General features: G+C 43.3%; 1 protein-coding gene across 4 annotated transcripts in view; it reads right to left on the reverse strand.

The window, feature by feature from the left end:
* Positions 1 to 15,238, reverse strand: part of G3BP1 (G3BP stress granule assembly factor 1) — a 59,403-nt gene extending 44,165 nt beyond the window's left edge. Inside the window, exon 1 of one of the 4 annotated variants that reach the window (XM_053295696.1) lies at positions 15,138 to 15,238. In XM_053295696.1, the coding sequence (XP_053151671.1) occupies positions 15,138 to 15,172 (35 nt within the window). In that variant the 5' untranslated portion in view covers positions 15,173 to 15,238. Of the gene's footprint in view, positions 1 to 8,891; positions 9,121 to 9,380; positions 9,538 to 15,137 lie in introns of those variants that run through there. The other 3 variants (XM_053295697.1, XM_053295698.1, XM_053295699.1) reach the window with 3 other exon arrangements.
* Between the last annotated feature and the right edge of the window lie 225 nt (positions 15,239 to 15,463).

Below are 15,463 nucleotides of genomic sequence, written 5' to 3' on the forward strand. Positions count from 1 at the left end.
GAACTGAACAAATGATTCAAAGTGTGGTCACTTTGGTCACTTGGAATACTTATACAAGGGCAATTCTGCATTGTCAGTTGTATTTTCAATCCCTTTTCTAATGATCGCTAGCATGGAATTAGCCTTTTTACAAATGCTGCACTGACTGGGTTGACATTTTCAGTGAGCCCAAGATCCTTTTTCTGGTCAGTCACTGCCAGCTCAGATATCATTAGTGAATATGTGAAATTTGGATTTTTTGCCCTAATGTGTATCACTTTACACTTACATTGAACTGCATTTGCCATTTTGCAGCCCATTCACTTAGGCAGGAGAGTTCCTTTTGGAGCACTGCATAATCTGCTTCTTTCTTTTTTTTAACCACCCTGCATAATTTGGTGTCATCAGCAAGTATGATCATCTCACAGCTCATCTCTAACTCCAGATCATTTACAAACAAGTTAAAAAGCACTGGCCCCAGGACAAATCCTTGAAGGACCACAGCTGGCAAATCCCTTCACTGAGCAAGGTCTCCATTTATTTCTACTCTGTTTAATATGTTCTTTAACCTGTCAACCAATCCATAAGAGAACCTGTCCTCTTATCCCATATTTGCTAGGTTTGCTCAAGAGCCTTTGGAGGAGGTCAAAAGCTTTTTGAAAGCTTGTAAGGAACAGACATTCTGATGTCAGCAAGAATGAATTCCCACCTAGCACACACAGCCAGAATAAAGTTCTTGATAATTATCCAGAAAACTTATTTTTCCCTCTATTTTTTACTGGAACCCTACAAAAACTATATAAATGGGGTAGAGGTCCATGGTGGAGACAGGAGAGCCATGGTCCATAGGTGAAGAAAGGTTAAGAACCCCTGTGTTAGAGAAGGAAGAGGAGGCATTTGCAGGCTCTAAACTTTGGTCCAATCCAGGGAAGCATGAAGTTTGTATGTTCCAACTCGCTGCTGTAGGTTAATCCTAGGCGCTTGCTGATATAAACCAAGTTTGTTCACCACCAGCATTATCTTCATGAGGAAGGGGAGCAGGCACTATTCCCTCTGAGGCGTGGTCACCTGCGTGCTCTCACAAGTTTTTGGATGTCCGCTCAGTTCATTTTAGATTCCACTCAGGTTGAATCAGGAAGGCCCCACTCTGAATGCATGTGTGCACACACTGCCTTGATATTGCCACCCAGAACAAAACTCATTTCACACAAAATGAAAATTAGAGGGACCACTGCTGGCAGAGAACAGTGGATAGGATGTTGACTTAAAACCAGGAGACTCACGCTCAGATATAAAGCTTACTTTGGATTAGTCATGATTTCTTAGCCAAGACTATCACGTGAAAAGATTGCTGTGAGAATTAAGGTAGAGATATGCGAATGAATACCACTCTGAGCTCCTTCAAGGAAGGGCAGGATAAAAACATACTTCAATCCATAAAGTGCAACAATTTTAATACATAAAAATTGGATCTATGTTTTTGTAGTGGGTACGATTCTGATCAGGTGAAGTCAGGCCATTCTGACCCTCAGTTATCTAATCAATAATGAACCTGACTACCTCTCTTGGTGCAGGTGAGAAAATACACAGGATACTCTGCGCTCCCAATTAGAGAACAGAGTACGCTGTGTATTTTCTCACCTGCACCAAGAGAGGTAGTCAGGTTCATTATTGATTAGATAACTGAGGATCAGAATGGCCTGACTTTGCCTGATCAGAATCATACCCACTACAAAAACATAGATCCAATTTTTATGTATTAAAATTGTTGCACTTTAAGTATGTTTTTATCCTGCGCTTCCTTGAAGGAGCTCAGATCAGTATGCATTTGCATATCTCTTCCTTATAATCCAGTTTTAAAATGCTCTGAAGATAATGGAAGTGGTTTGTAAAATCATTGTTTATAACCTGGTGGTGATATGGAGAAGTCATTCTCCCAAAAAGCTTCAAATAGTTAGTTTGAACATGGACATGCTCACTAGGGATGTGCACAGACCAGTCCGGAGGCCTTTCTAAGGGCCTCCGGACTGGTCACACAGGGCCAGTTCAGCGGTTCAAAGCGGGGGAGGGGGTAGACCTTTAAGGGTGGGGGAGCGTGTACTTACCCTTCCTGTCGATTTTCCCCCGCTGAGATTGTTTTTTAAAGCATTTGGGGCAGCAAGGTACCTTCCTGCTGCCCCTTCCCCCATTCCTCGGCAAAAGGCTTCACAAAACCTGAACGTGTGTATACATGTCATGCGTCATGTCTGCGCAACACGCTACATGCGCACGTGCAGTCAGGCTTTATGAAGCCTTTTGCCAAGGAATGGGGGAAGGGGCAGCAGGAAGGTACCTTGCCGCCCCAAATGCTTTAAAAAACAGGCACACCAGTGGGGGAAAAGTGGTTGGAGGATTAAGTACACCCTCCCCGGCCCTTAAAGAGTCCTCCTACCCAGTACCGGACCACGGAGGTAAAGTTCCGTGCACACCTCTAATATTCACTGGTTTTCAGGATGTGGCCTACAGAAAGCCAGCTCCGCCCCACAGAAATTGGTGTGCAGGATCCCAAAGAGGTATTTTCACCAACACTTAAATATAGATGAAGCTGCTGCTGCTATTATGGATATTTATATACCACCCTTCAACCAAAGTCCTCAAGTGTCCTTATATAAAAAAATACATAAATAAGATGGTCCCGTCCCCAAAGAAATACTGTGCTGGAGTTGGATAGGGCCAGTTGCTCTCCCGCTACTAAATAAAGAGAACCACCACTTTAAAAAGATGCATCTTTGCTGAGTTAGCAAGAGTTAACTAAGAGACTGACTGTAGCTTCAGCTTCATACAAATGTTGGAGACAGCTTTACATTTCTTTGCCCAAGCATGTGAAAGCCTTCATCTCTGACCTGAACCAATAGCTAGGGTGAACAGATCAGACTGAGCCAGAGCAGGAAGAAAATCCTCAGATGCTGTAGGAGATTAATATGCCTGTGATTGATAGGTGGAGATTTCCCCATTTGATTAGATATTCCTAAATCCAGCTGTGCTTCTTTGATGCTGGAAGCTGTGATGACTGAAAGTGTATTTTATCAACTGCAATTTATCATTGCTTCCCTTCCCCCCATTCCTGAACAGTACTAATGTCCCCATACTGATCTATAGTTTAGTTCCCAGGTTTGTCTGTTGTCATGTACTCAACATGAGACAGCCCTTGAAAGGAACCAAGAATAGGCATTCCCAATCTGTGGAAACTCAGATGCTGAACTACAACTCCCATCATTCCCAACTACAATTTATTGTGGTTGGGAATGATGGGAGTTCTAATTCAGCAATATCTGATATACCACAAGGAGGGAGAACCCCTGACCTAGAAGCTTTGGATGATGCAAAATGCTGCTGTGTGCCTATTCACTAGATACAGCTGGAAGCAGGGTTTTTATAGCAGTAGTATCAAGGCTATGGAATCCCCTAATGGCACAGTGGGGAAGTGACCTGATTAGCAAGTCAGAGGTTGCTGGCTCGAAACCCCTCTGGTATGTTTCTCCGACTATGGAAAACACCTATATTGGGCAGCAGCGATATAGGAAGATGCTGAAAGGCATCATCTCCTACTGCGTGGGAGATGGCAAAAGTAAACCCCTCGTGTATTCTACCAACGACAACCACAGGGCTCTGTGGTCGCCCAGAGTCAACACTGACTTGATGGAACATTTTACTTTTACTTTATCAAGGCTATGGAACGATGGTTAAATTTTAGCAGGTCAAATTTCTAGATACACTGAATGACTGTGCCCTAGAACAGTTGGTCTTGGAACCAACCAGAGAGAAGGCGACCTTGGACATAATCCTGAGTGGCACCCAGGACCTGTTGTGTGATGTCAGTGTCATCAACCCTTTAAGGAACAGTGACCATAGTGCCATCAAATTCAGCATACATGTGGGGAGAGAATCACCAAGGAAGTCTAACACAGACACTTTGAATTTCAGAAGAGGAAACTTCTCCAAAATGAGTATGGTGAAAAGAAACTGAAAGGGAAAATCAGGAGAGTCATTTCACTCCAGAATGCATGGAATTTACTCAAAGCCACAATACTAGATGCACAGTTAGATTGTATACCCAAAAGGAGGAAAAGTACCACTAAGTCCAGAAGGATGCCAGCATGGCTAACAGGTACTGTCAAGGAAGTCATAAAAGAGAAGAAAACTTCCTTAATGAAGAGAACAGAAAGGAACACAAACTCTGGCAAAAGAAATGCAAGGTGACAATAAGAGAGGTGAAAAGAGAGTTTGAGGAACATTTAGCCAAAAGTCTCAAGGGGAATAACAAAAACTTCTTTAAATATATCAGAAGCAGGAAACCTGCCAGGGAGGCAGTTGGACCATTAAACAATGAGGGAGTAAAAGGGATTATTGAGGATATGGAGGTTGCAGAGAAGCTAAATGAGTTCTTTGTGTCCGTCTTCATGGCAGAGGGTACTGAGCATATACCTGTTAGGAATATGCATGGAACCATGCCAGCCAGGTGGCTGGGGGGGCAGTGGTGTCACACCTAAGGGTGGGGGAGAATGCACTTATCCCTCCCTCCGCTTTCCCCCTGCTGGCATCCGGTATTTATCAAGTCCTACGGGGCAGCAGCATACTTCCCTGCCACCCTGTTTGCTCTTCCGCCTGAAGTAGCAGGGGCACACACGTGCCAACATCTGGGGCTTTTTAGTTTAGAAAAAAAGATGACTGTGGGGAGATATGATAGAGATATAATAAAATCATACATGGTGTGGAGAAGGTGGAAAGAGAAATTCTTCTCCCTCTCTCATAACACTAGAACTAGGGGTCACCCCATGGAATTGATTGCCAGGAAATGTAGGACCAACAAATGGAAGTACTTTTTCAAACAATGCATAATCAACTTTTGGAATTCTCTGCCACAAGATGTGGTGACAGCCAACAACCTGGATGGCTTTTCAGAAGACTTTGGATTACTTCATGCAGGAGGATTGTAGGCCACCTCCAGCCTCAAAGGCAGGATGTCTCTGAATACCAGTTGCAGGGAAGTAACAGCAGGAGAGAGGGCATGCCCTCAACTCCTGCCTTGTAGGCTTTCAGTGGCATCTGGCGGGCCACTGTGTGAAATAGGATGCTGGACTAGTTGGGCCTTGGGCCTAATCCAGCAGAGATGTTCTTATGGTTACCTTCCCCCCACCCATCACCCACCCCAAGGTGAAGGGATCTGTTTCAACTTTAAGGAAAGCTGCAATACTTCATTTTTCAACAGGCTTTTGGACCATAGCCACATGAGAAGCTGTAATGAGTTTTGCAGTTTTTAGCTATTTGAATTTTTGATTGTAAATTGATTTTAGCGAATAAAAAGGTAGTTGAGCATATCAAACTTTGTTTACAGCCAAGGTTAGCTAAAACTAATCACTAAGGAACTATTAAAGCAGCGATGGTAAGATGTGTTTCCTTGCTCAGAAGGGCAAAAGGAGATACATATGCAGTTGCTTAGTGTTCCCAAATTCTGGCAGCTCTTTGTTCTTGGAAACAATCCATTCAGGGACTTATGAGGGTACTGCATCTGCCCAGCAGACACCTTGCTCTCTGTGCTAGGACAGACACCTTGTGGTGTCTACCATTTTCACCCTAAACAACCAGCCCCACCTGCCTGTTTCCATGATAATCCTGATGACCTAAACTTAATTTTTTTTCAACCAGAGTATAACCATGTACATATAGATCAGGCCTGCTCAACTTCGGCCCTCCTGCAGATGTTGGCCTACAGTTCCCATAATCCCTGGCTATTGGCTGCTGTGGCTGAGAATTATGGGAGTTGTAGTCCAAAAACAGCTGGGGGGCCTAAGTTGAGCAGGCCTGATATAGATGGAGTATCTATTACAGGAGAGAAACCCAAATGGGAAACCCAGTGGGCTCAACTGACAGGAGCCCACATATTCCTGGCTCAGTCTTAACTTGTTTTCAGGTTAAGTAACTTGTAATCAAACAGACATGCTGTTTAACTGTCTTATGTTAAAGTTCAGCAAAAATCAGAGTATTGGATAGTTTCTAAGAGCCAGTGTAGCACAATAGACAAGTGAATTGGGGACAAATCGCAAATCCATGGTTTGAAATCTCACCTCAGCCACAAAGTTATCGAGGACAGAAGCAAGCAAGCCTGCCAGCCACTCTTAGGCCTTCTGTAAACATGGTAATGTTTTATTAGTACTGGCATTATTCACTTCATGAAGACTGGTGGTGGCCAGTGATTATTCACCTGGAATGAAACCTTTGAACTTTGTTATGATGATCAAACCCAACCCAATGTTTATAAAGTGTTTTAAATAAACCTCTTATGTGTATTAGCTAATTTGGAAATGTTCTTCAAAGCATTAACAAGAGTGGGAAGGGGAGATTTGTGTTTTATAAACCAATACTGGTATCTCTTAAATGTAACTGAAATAATGTGAATTGAGCAGTTAACATTCATATATAGCATTTCCTAAGCAATGTTTATTGCTATACGAGTGTTGAAGTTATTTCAAATTGATAATTCCTTCTCTTAGCTTACATAAACACTAGTGGTTCCAAATAGTCAGCACTCACAAGTGCAAGATGTAATCTGATTAGACTATCTAATATCCTCTGGATTTGGTCCAAGCCTTACTATATTGAGTATACTGCCCCTTGTAAAGTGTTTGAATAGTCCAGACAGGATTTAACCAATTCTACATACTTGAAACATCATTTTTCTTTTAGGGGAAGGGTCCTAGCCAAGGCATGTTTAATATAGGGTAAGATTTCAGCATTTTACTAAGTTTATTCCAGAGCTGTGGAGTTACAAGAATCAGCATTTGAAGCTGTCTGCCTCACCAATTAAAAAAACAGTTCAAAACAGTTAACATACAAAACTTGGCTGTTGGTGCAAAAGCCATCACTTGTAGGGATCACTGATAACATATATTCTATTTTTATTCGCTTCTTCAAATGCACTAATCCTTCATACCTGCTATTCCACCTCAATAGCTTAAAATACATCTACATCACTTTTTAAAAATCCTGTCACCTCCAGAAACACTACAGAATCAGAACCAGTAATCAAAAAGCTGTTTAATTCCCACAATAAATATATTTTCCTTATGAATATGCACAGCACATGTTGGCAGGAAATAAGAGAAAACAGCAGTTAAAGGGCAGCATACGTATTTAGAAAACGTTCTGCAACCAATATTTGCAAGTAAATATAGTACACATCCTCTGCTAGTGTGGGGTATAAATACCAGTGGATTTGGAATTTTTAAGTTATTCTACCACGGTATCCAATAGTAACCAAAACTCTACATTTCTCCCAGTCTTAACTATGCAAACTGTCATTTTAGAGTATAATCCCTCTCTAGGTATCTATTACAACTTTGTCCATTCAACTAGAGAGCAAACCAAGACAGGTAATGACCCATGAAGGAACTTTTGTTCCTTTGGTACCAGCATTACTCCTGGGCTGTTGTGAAGATTATAGGAAAAGCAAACAAGTTGTCTAGAATAAAATCATCTTAAAATGTATCTGTGAGACAAGAACTAAGTTTTACACCACTTGTTATACTGAATGTAGAAGAGGTGTAAGCAGAAAAGGAACCCATCTGAGGTATTACTATGACTATAAATTATAATTCAAACTCCTCTAATATTTGTGGCAGTCTGAAACTTGACAATTCTGCTTTATTCAACACGCGTGCTTATCTGCTAAAAGGGTTTTCAGAATTAAATAAGAGTTTTACCATCAGGGTTCAACTAATTTCAAAGTTAATGGTTTCATTTTACAATACAGAATACAGTGCTGTATACTGTACTTGAATGTGGCCCAAACCGGAAATTTTAAATGAACAGGGATGTATCTAAAGTAGACCTGCCTGCTTTTTCTAAACCTAACACTTGTGAGTGAACAGAGAAGCAGAGAAAAAGATAGCACAGACTAGCAACATGGCCACTTGCTACAAATACTCTGCAGTCAATTATGATCCTACCATCTGACTGTCAGTGTATGTACTAGGCACAACCTTCAATAGATTTCTGTTACTAGTTAAGCATTAACCTTCTTACTAAGGCTCTTTAAAAGGCTAGAACTGAAACAGTTAAGATTTGAAGGGCTGAAAGCAACTAGAGATTTCAGACATACTTAATCTAGTTTCTAACAACGTGCAGACTGACCTTGAACGAGTGCCCTTTTACGTCTTTTTTTTTTATTTAAGCTTCACCGTTCACTATGAGGCTGTTTAAACACGAATACTCTTATTCAAAGGAGAGATCTTAGCTGGCAATGCTACTTTATCACTAAAAAGGTCCCCACAGTAAGCACTAGGTTCGGCTACATTCGGCAGCGGACAAAGCTTGCAGCTCCGTACATCTAGGCTTACACAATGAAGCTGCAGCCCAACCCTCTTTACGAAATGTCTCCTGTTCTCCCCTGAACTGAAGGGGACCATTGTCCCCTGCGACTATGCAGTTATTTCAGTTCCGGGAGAGGAGGTTAGCGGTTCTTCTCTCGCTCTAGCCTGGCCCATCGCACCAGCACCCGCTACACCGAGGAAACGGGTATCCTTCGTACCACCGCCGCGCTGCATTTCCGCTCCTTTACGAAGCTCGCCGTACCTGGAGGCGCCCGAGAAGCGCGGCCAGGGCAATGGCACCAGCGAGTCGCAGCGTCCCGTTGTTCCTCCTCCCCTCCCGCAACTCCCACTGCAGGCCCGCACCGTTTCAGAGGCGTGCTCGGGAGCCTCGAGTAAGGGCTGTTCAGATCGCAGGGCCAACCCGAGGTCTCGTGGAGAGAGAAGCAAAACTCTCAAGAGCGGTGGGGAGGTGGAGGGAGCGCGCGTCTTTGGCGCCGGCGTGGAAATCTGCAAGTGGGGACCCTCCTCGCCACAAGCACGCGTTAAGGCAACCCCCGCCCCTACCTTCACAGGAAGACGCACAGAGCCTGTTAGCGGTGTCCCGGCCCGACATACTTCCAACCCCAGGGCTGTTCCTGCCCATCTCCTCACCCTCTCCCCCGCCAGGACCCAGCGGTGGCTCACGGAACAGGCCTAAGACGCATTAGCCCTCCCGTTCGGCATCAGGCGCTGCTCCAAAGGCTACTTCCCCTCACACCCTCTCACCCAACGGACCACCCTTTGCTCCACCGAAATCAGCAGGCCCCCCTACATGCACCCGCCCGCCGCCTCCCTTAGCAAGGCCCGAAGGGAGGCCCCGTGAGAGAAGGCCGCCTGGGCAGTGGGAAGGAAAGGGGGAGGAGCGGAGCAGGAGCAGCGGCAACGTCGCTGCTGCCGCCACTGCCGCCGCCGGCGGTCCCCGCGTGTCTATGGCGACGGTGACGACTAGGACGCCAAGGGTGAAGCAGCGCCGTGGAGGACACGAGTTGGCCACCCTCCCCTTCACACACCAACCTGCGGGCGAGACTGAGTTGGATAGGTGGAGGCGGCGGCGGCTTCACTCCGTACACGGCGGACAAGCAGGCCAAAGGAGACAGGCTGCACCTCACGCAACGGCGTGCTCAGCCACCGGCTAAATATAGCCGGCGCGCAACCTAACCCCATGGCATGCCCAGAACCAGTCAGGAGTCGGCTGGGACCCCAGCTCGGAGACCGATAGGCCAAAGGAAGGGAAAGAGGGCGGTCGGCTTCCAGAGCGGCAAGGAGATCAACCAATCTTGCTACAGTAAACGCCAAACCGGTTGGAAGGAACGACGCCCAAAGCAACCAATAGATATTCAGAGATGACGCGTTAGGGCAGAACTATCGCAGTTGACTCCGGAGGAGACGAATAAGGCGCCGTTCCCTTCATTATTAAGCAAATAATGCAGGGAGGTGTGGTTAGTGGCCTGCCAAGTCTAGGTGCGCCGCACAGTGAAATAGTAGAAATCAAGGCCTAGGAAACCCCGTTTAAGGAAAGGCGTGACTCTAGAGCGGCGTCGGACACAGAAACCAATTGCGGAGAACGTAAAGCTGTGATTGGCTGTGACTTGGACTTCTTAAAGAGAACGTCTTACAAAAAGGGGTTCCCGTCAGTGAACAAGCGGCACCCTTTCCTTGTTGGGAGGGAAATGTTAATACTGCTCCACGTCCCCCACCCCGCCTACAACAAGACAGGTTTGCACCAGTCTGTCGCCCCCGACTACAGTACAACCCCCACACCCCTTTACTCACTATCGTCGTATTTTGTGCTCCGCTGACAGACACCAATTCCCAAATAAGCCGCCTCGAATGCCGATGCCCCCATATCATCTCCAAATATTTTGAGATTCCAGATGCTCGGGGTCTCTTTTCTCTCCATTCCCATGTTCACACATTTAGCTTCGACATTTCTTAGGCTTGCCTTCCACTTCCATTCGTATAGATGCGGCTTCAAGTACCAAGTAACTTAAGCTTTAAATAAACTGATGTTTAGTTAATGGATGATTAAAGCAACACCCATTATAAACCAGCAATCTGCAGGGTACAAAAGTATCCCTGGAAAGCTTGACTTTGCCTAACAATAGATAGCATAATCTATGTAAGGAAAAGCATACAACTCCAGAGGGCTTCATATACACATCTAATATAACCTCTAGCATCCCACCCCAGTCCCAACTTGATTTTAATTCCTGAATTCAAATTATGAACTTGTTCTAATTCTGTGAATTAATTGACTCCTCTGGAGTGAATCTTCAGAGCAATTAGGAACAGTTATAATCCTGTTCCTGCTTACACAAAAGGTCATCAACAGGGCACATGGGAGGCATACTCAAGGAACACCCTTTAACACACCACTGCTATAGTGTCCAAAGTGTTCATATATAAGAGTCCTAAGAAAAGAAAGCAATACCACAGAGCAACAACCAAGTATACAATGTTGGAATAATACAAGTGGCAAGGCTCCTGCACCTGTAACAGCTGCAAAGGTAACAGCAAATATAGCTTTTCAACCAGGCAAATTCCTCTGTTGGCACATGCAGAATACGATTGATGTGAATAATCTGGGGAAAGGCATTTGCTCCATAATTATAGTTGAGAATACCACATCTAGATTATATTCCCTTTGACACTAATTACCCTATGTAGGACTGCTCAGCTTCAGTTCTCCAGCTGTTGAGACTACAACTCCCATCATTCCCAGCTGCAGTGGCCACTAGTGAAGGATTGTGGGAGTTGTAGTCTAACATCTGCAGGAAGACCCAACCTGTGCAGCCCAACTATAGAGTCAGTATGATCAGGGTTGGGCTGCAAGTAAACAGAGGTGTATCTAGGGAAAATAGCACCTAGGGCAAGCACTGAAATTGCGCCCCCTGTCCAAACATCTGACACCCATCTTTCAGATAACTTCACCATAATATCAGCAGAAAAATACAAGTCAAGCTCATTAATCTTTTAATATTTCAAAAACTATTTAGCAGTAGACATAGCCAGACCAAAAAATGCTGGAAAACTACAAATTTCAGTATGCTGGGGCTCATGAAATACCCAAATACTATGTGGAGGTGTACTTGGGAAACTAAACAGAAGTGCCTGTCTAATTCTCTACTATGCATTGTGTAATTGTGTCTGTGTAATTTTCTACTATGCATTGTAGCATCACTGTTACATAAGTTTTAAAAATAATTAAGATTTTGACTTTTCCCAGATACTCTGAAAATAATTAAAGGATATGCAGAGTAAACTGTGTCACTGCTTGGAATATATTCTAGTATTTCAGAAAGACAGTTCAAATGAGAGAAAGAGAGCAAGAAACTCCCAGTGGGCCTTAATACTAAGGATTTCACACTGATTCAAAGACAAACTCAGCCTTAATAGCCATATTATTAAGACATCACATTTAACTCACTTATCACAAGAAGCAAAGTAAGAGCAAATGAATACAATCCTAGCTCATAAGCTTCAGCTCAGTATCCACAAGCCCTGATTCTCTGTACATAGTGCCAAACTGAATATGTGTACAGTGACTTATATTAAGTTTAAACATTATTATTTTTTATCTGTAGCCCCTTTGGGGGGCTTCCTAAAGTCCATGGGGGGTGGTCTACAAAGATTCCCCCTCCCCCTGCTGGCCTCTAGGGCCTTGCAGGGACCATTTGAGCATGTGTGGTGGCCATTTTTAAAAATATATTTTTTTAAAAAAATGGCCACTAAAAACAAAATGGCCACCATGTACACTCAAATGGCCTCTGTGAGGCCTGGCATGGCCTAGGGCCTCACAGAGGCCATTTGAGCATGCACAGTGGCCATTGGGGGGGGGAAATTAAGAATGGCGCCCCCCCTTCAAGTGGCACCCAGGGCATGTGTCCTACCTGCCCCACCCTAGATAGGCCCCTGCAAGTAAGACACTTCTGATTTGATAACTCAGGAGTGCAGAGCTTTTTCCAAGTGCACACAAATGCACATTTTCTTTTCTTGGATTTACTACAAAACAAAGTCCTAACCACATGAAAGCTGTGACCACTACACACACTATAAATCATCACATACCTTCCAAGTTACAGAGAATAAAGAAGGTGCATCAAACACACAGGCTGCAACAAAATACTTTAAAATGAGTCGCTGGAAGATAAGTTTGACAATTTGACTAATTATACACAACTATACAACAACTTCTTCACCCCTCCATAAAGAAAACCTGAAGTCCTTGCAATTTAAACATGCACCAAAACACATTAAAATAATTTCACACATTTTTTAAATATTCCAACTCAGGGTTTGTGTTTTTGTATTTTTTAAAAACATTTGGATAATATTTTATTCTGTCACAAAGGAACAGATTGTTCCCCTCAAGAATTTAAGACCAGTTTTACAAGCATAGCTTCATCACAGTATTAAGATCATCCCTGATCCCTAGTTCTTAAAGATATAGGAGTCCAATCACCTACATCAGGGATTCTCAACGTGTGGGTCCCCAGATGTAATTGAACTTCAACTCCCATAATTCCCAACCAAAGGCCACTGGGGCTGGGGATTATGGGAGTTGAAGTCCAATAACATCTGGGGACCCACACGTTGAGAAACCCTGACCTACATAAAACCAAGACTACAACAAGACTACCAGAACTTATCCAGAAGATAACCACTTTCATGTTGCTTTCCATTGCTCTTCTCAACAAAAATCCCAACAGAGGCAAAACTGTTATGGAGCTCACTACTCTTGGAGTAATACATGCTCAAACTTGGGTCAACCCCCCCCGCCCCCCGCAACTTATAAGTTACTGGACTTTGTTGTTTTTAATTCTCCTTGGTCAGTATAACCTTGGCATGATTTGGCAAGACTTGCATGTATATTGTTTACCTATGCATTTTCTTATAATTGATCATTTTGCTCTCTCCAACTCTTTACAGACCCACTCTTTTGGCATAAACTTTCCTGGACTTGATGAAGTGTCCATGAAAGCTTTATCCATGTTACCTTATGCCACAATACATTGAGTTATCTTTAAGGTGCCACAGGAATGTCTCAAGATGAAAAGGTGAAGTCACAGATTATTTTTTGGCAAGAATCAAGGTATGAATACAGACTACAGTTGAAATCCTACTTAACTCTGAGTTTTGGTATGCAAAAGTACTTATGCATAACTGCCCACAGGTTCTGTTACAAGGCAGATAGAACATTGTGAGGTATGTGAGCCTTGTATTTAGAAGCAAGAATTATTTCCATAAGTTTCCCCCTCCACTGCAAATAGTAGCTTCTTGGGGATGGGAGGAATTTAAATTCTGACTGTGGGATGGGGGTCAAGAGTTAGACCCTCCTCCACACACCATAGCCCCAAGCCAAAATGGGTGGGGAGTAGGAGCTGCTTTTATTGAAAAAACAAAAAAGATAAAAGCAAGTTCCAGACATGGAGCCCCCATATCACATCAGGTTTGACCCAAACCTTCCAGTCCCAGAAAGCAGAGTTTATGTCTTTGTGGACAAAGGTCCGAGTGAGAACTTCAACAGCTGCATAACAAGCAATAGGGGGTGCCCTTCCTGAAGTGATGGGGAAAGATTCATCTGTTGGCTTTTGCCTATCATTCTGCTTTTAGAGTCTCTGCCCCAACCATGAAGTCAACCTTACTATCAGATGAACACCATTGACCCAGGAATGGCTATCCACCTTAGTACAAGGTGGTGGTAGATTAACAAAGCTGGGCTTCTGACAAGCCAGGAATATCAACATTATCAGATCAGAGTGTAAATAATGTTAATGTATCTTGCACAAACAAAGAGCCCAAATTGCTTTGAGCAACAAAAACTGATAAGATAAGGGGGAAATAGAAGAGAGAGGGGGAAACCAACAAAACCAAGAAATGCAAATTTTGTTAATTCTATCTAAGTTACCAACGAATTAGCCCAGATTAATTAAGAGGGTTGATAAAATTGCCTCATAAACCTAATTCCATGCATTAAGAAGTGGATCCTTTATAAGGAGTTAAGTTGGGGAAAGGAAGGGGTATTTGATCCTGAAACTTCATAGAATTCATTTAGATGGGACCTCTTGAGAACTTTAAAAGATAAAAATGAAAGACAGGTTCTAGAATAAGGGAGAGTAAACTCTGTGTATTTTTGGTAGGCTGAAAATATGAAGCATTTTCATCTTCCCCTTCCCTTGGAGTCATTTTTTAAAAAACAAATGCAGTCTAAGCCACTTCATCTTCTCTCTGCCAGAGTATTACAGTCACTGAATTGGCATTTTGACATCCTCAGCTTTTAGTCCCCTCACTTTTGCCTAGCTATTTATAAACTGGACTCACACTGCAAGCTGCCAGCTCATAAATCAACAGCTTGGGCTAGGCCTTTGCTGATTAAATAAGTGGCCAAAAGAGAAAAAGATCCCTTTTAAATCACCCCAGCCCACCTCTAATGTCAGTCTCCTAGTCAGAAGCTAACTTATTGCACAGCCTGAAGCAACAGCAAATGAAATTCCCTCTTCTCATAAAGGGATTCCCCTATCAAAATAGTATAGCCCCACCCACAACACAGTACACTCTCCTATTCCCACCCTCATATGCCTGTATTTCTGGGAAAATCATCATCCTACATGTCACTTTTTAGAGCACAAGTACAGCTAATCCAGTTCAGAAGGCAGCTCAGGACTGAGAGAAACAATAAAAATACAGATGGTTTTATGAATTAGCTTAGCTGACAAAGGCCAGGAGGGGAAAAATGGGATAAAATGTGGTAGTATCAAGCAGCTGACATACCATAATATATAGCTGGTGGCTGTGTTCAGTTTCATACGTCACAAGTTCTGCAGGCCTGATCCATATGAACTGTTTCAGGTTCAAAAGCTATCACTTGAAGCTGAAATATAAACTGATCGGAGTGTGTTTGAGTTATTTTTAATTAACTTTGCAGTTCTTTCCAGAGATATTTTTGAACCAAAATACCTCTGGATTTCTCTATTACAACATTGTATTTCAGCCCAGACAGACAACACTAGCATTAATCCCAGCTCTAGGCCCCTTGGAAAGATCAGGGTTCCAGATAGCTAGTTCAGAGGTGTAACTCTTTTAAGGACAATTAGAAC

The sequence above is a fragment of the Hemicordylus capensis genome, chromosome 2 (genome assembly GCF_027244095.1).
Source record: "Hemicordylus capensis ecotype Gifberg chromosome 2, rHemCap1.1.pri, whole genome shotgun sequence".
Classification (NCBI taxonomy): Eukaryota; Metazoa; Chordata; class Lepidosauria; order Squamata; family Cordylidae; genus Hemicordylus; species Hemicordylus capensis.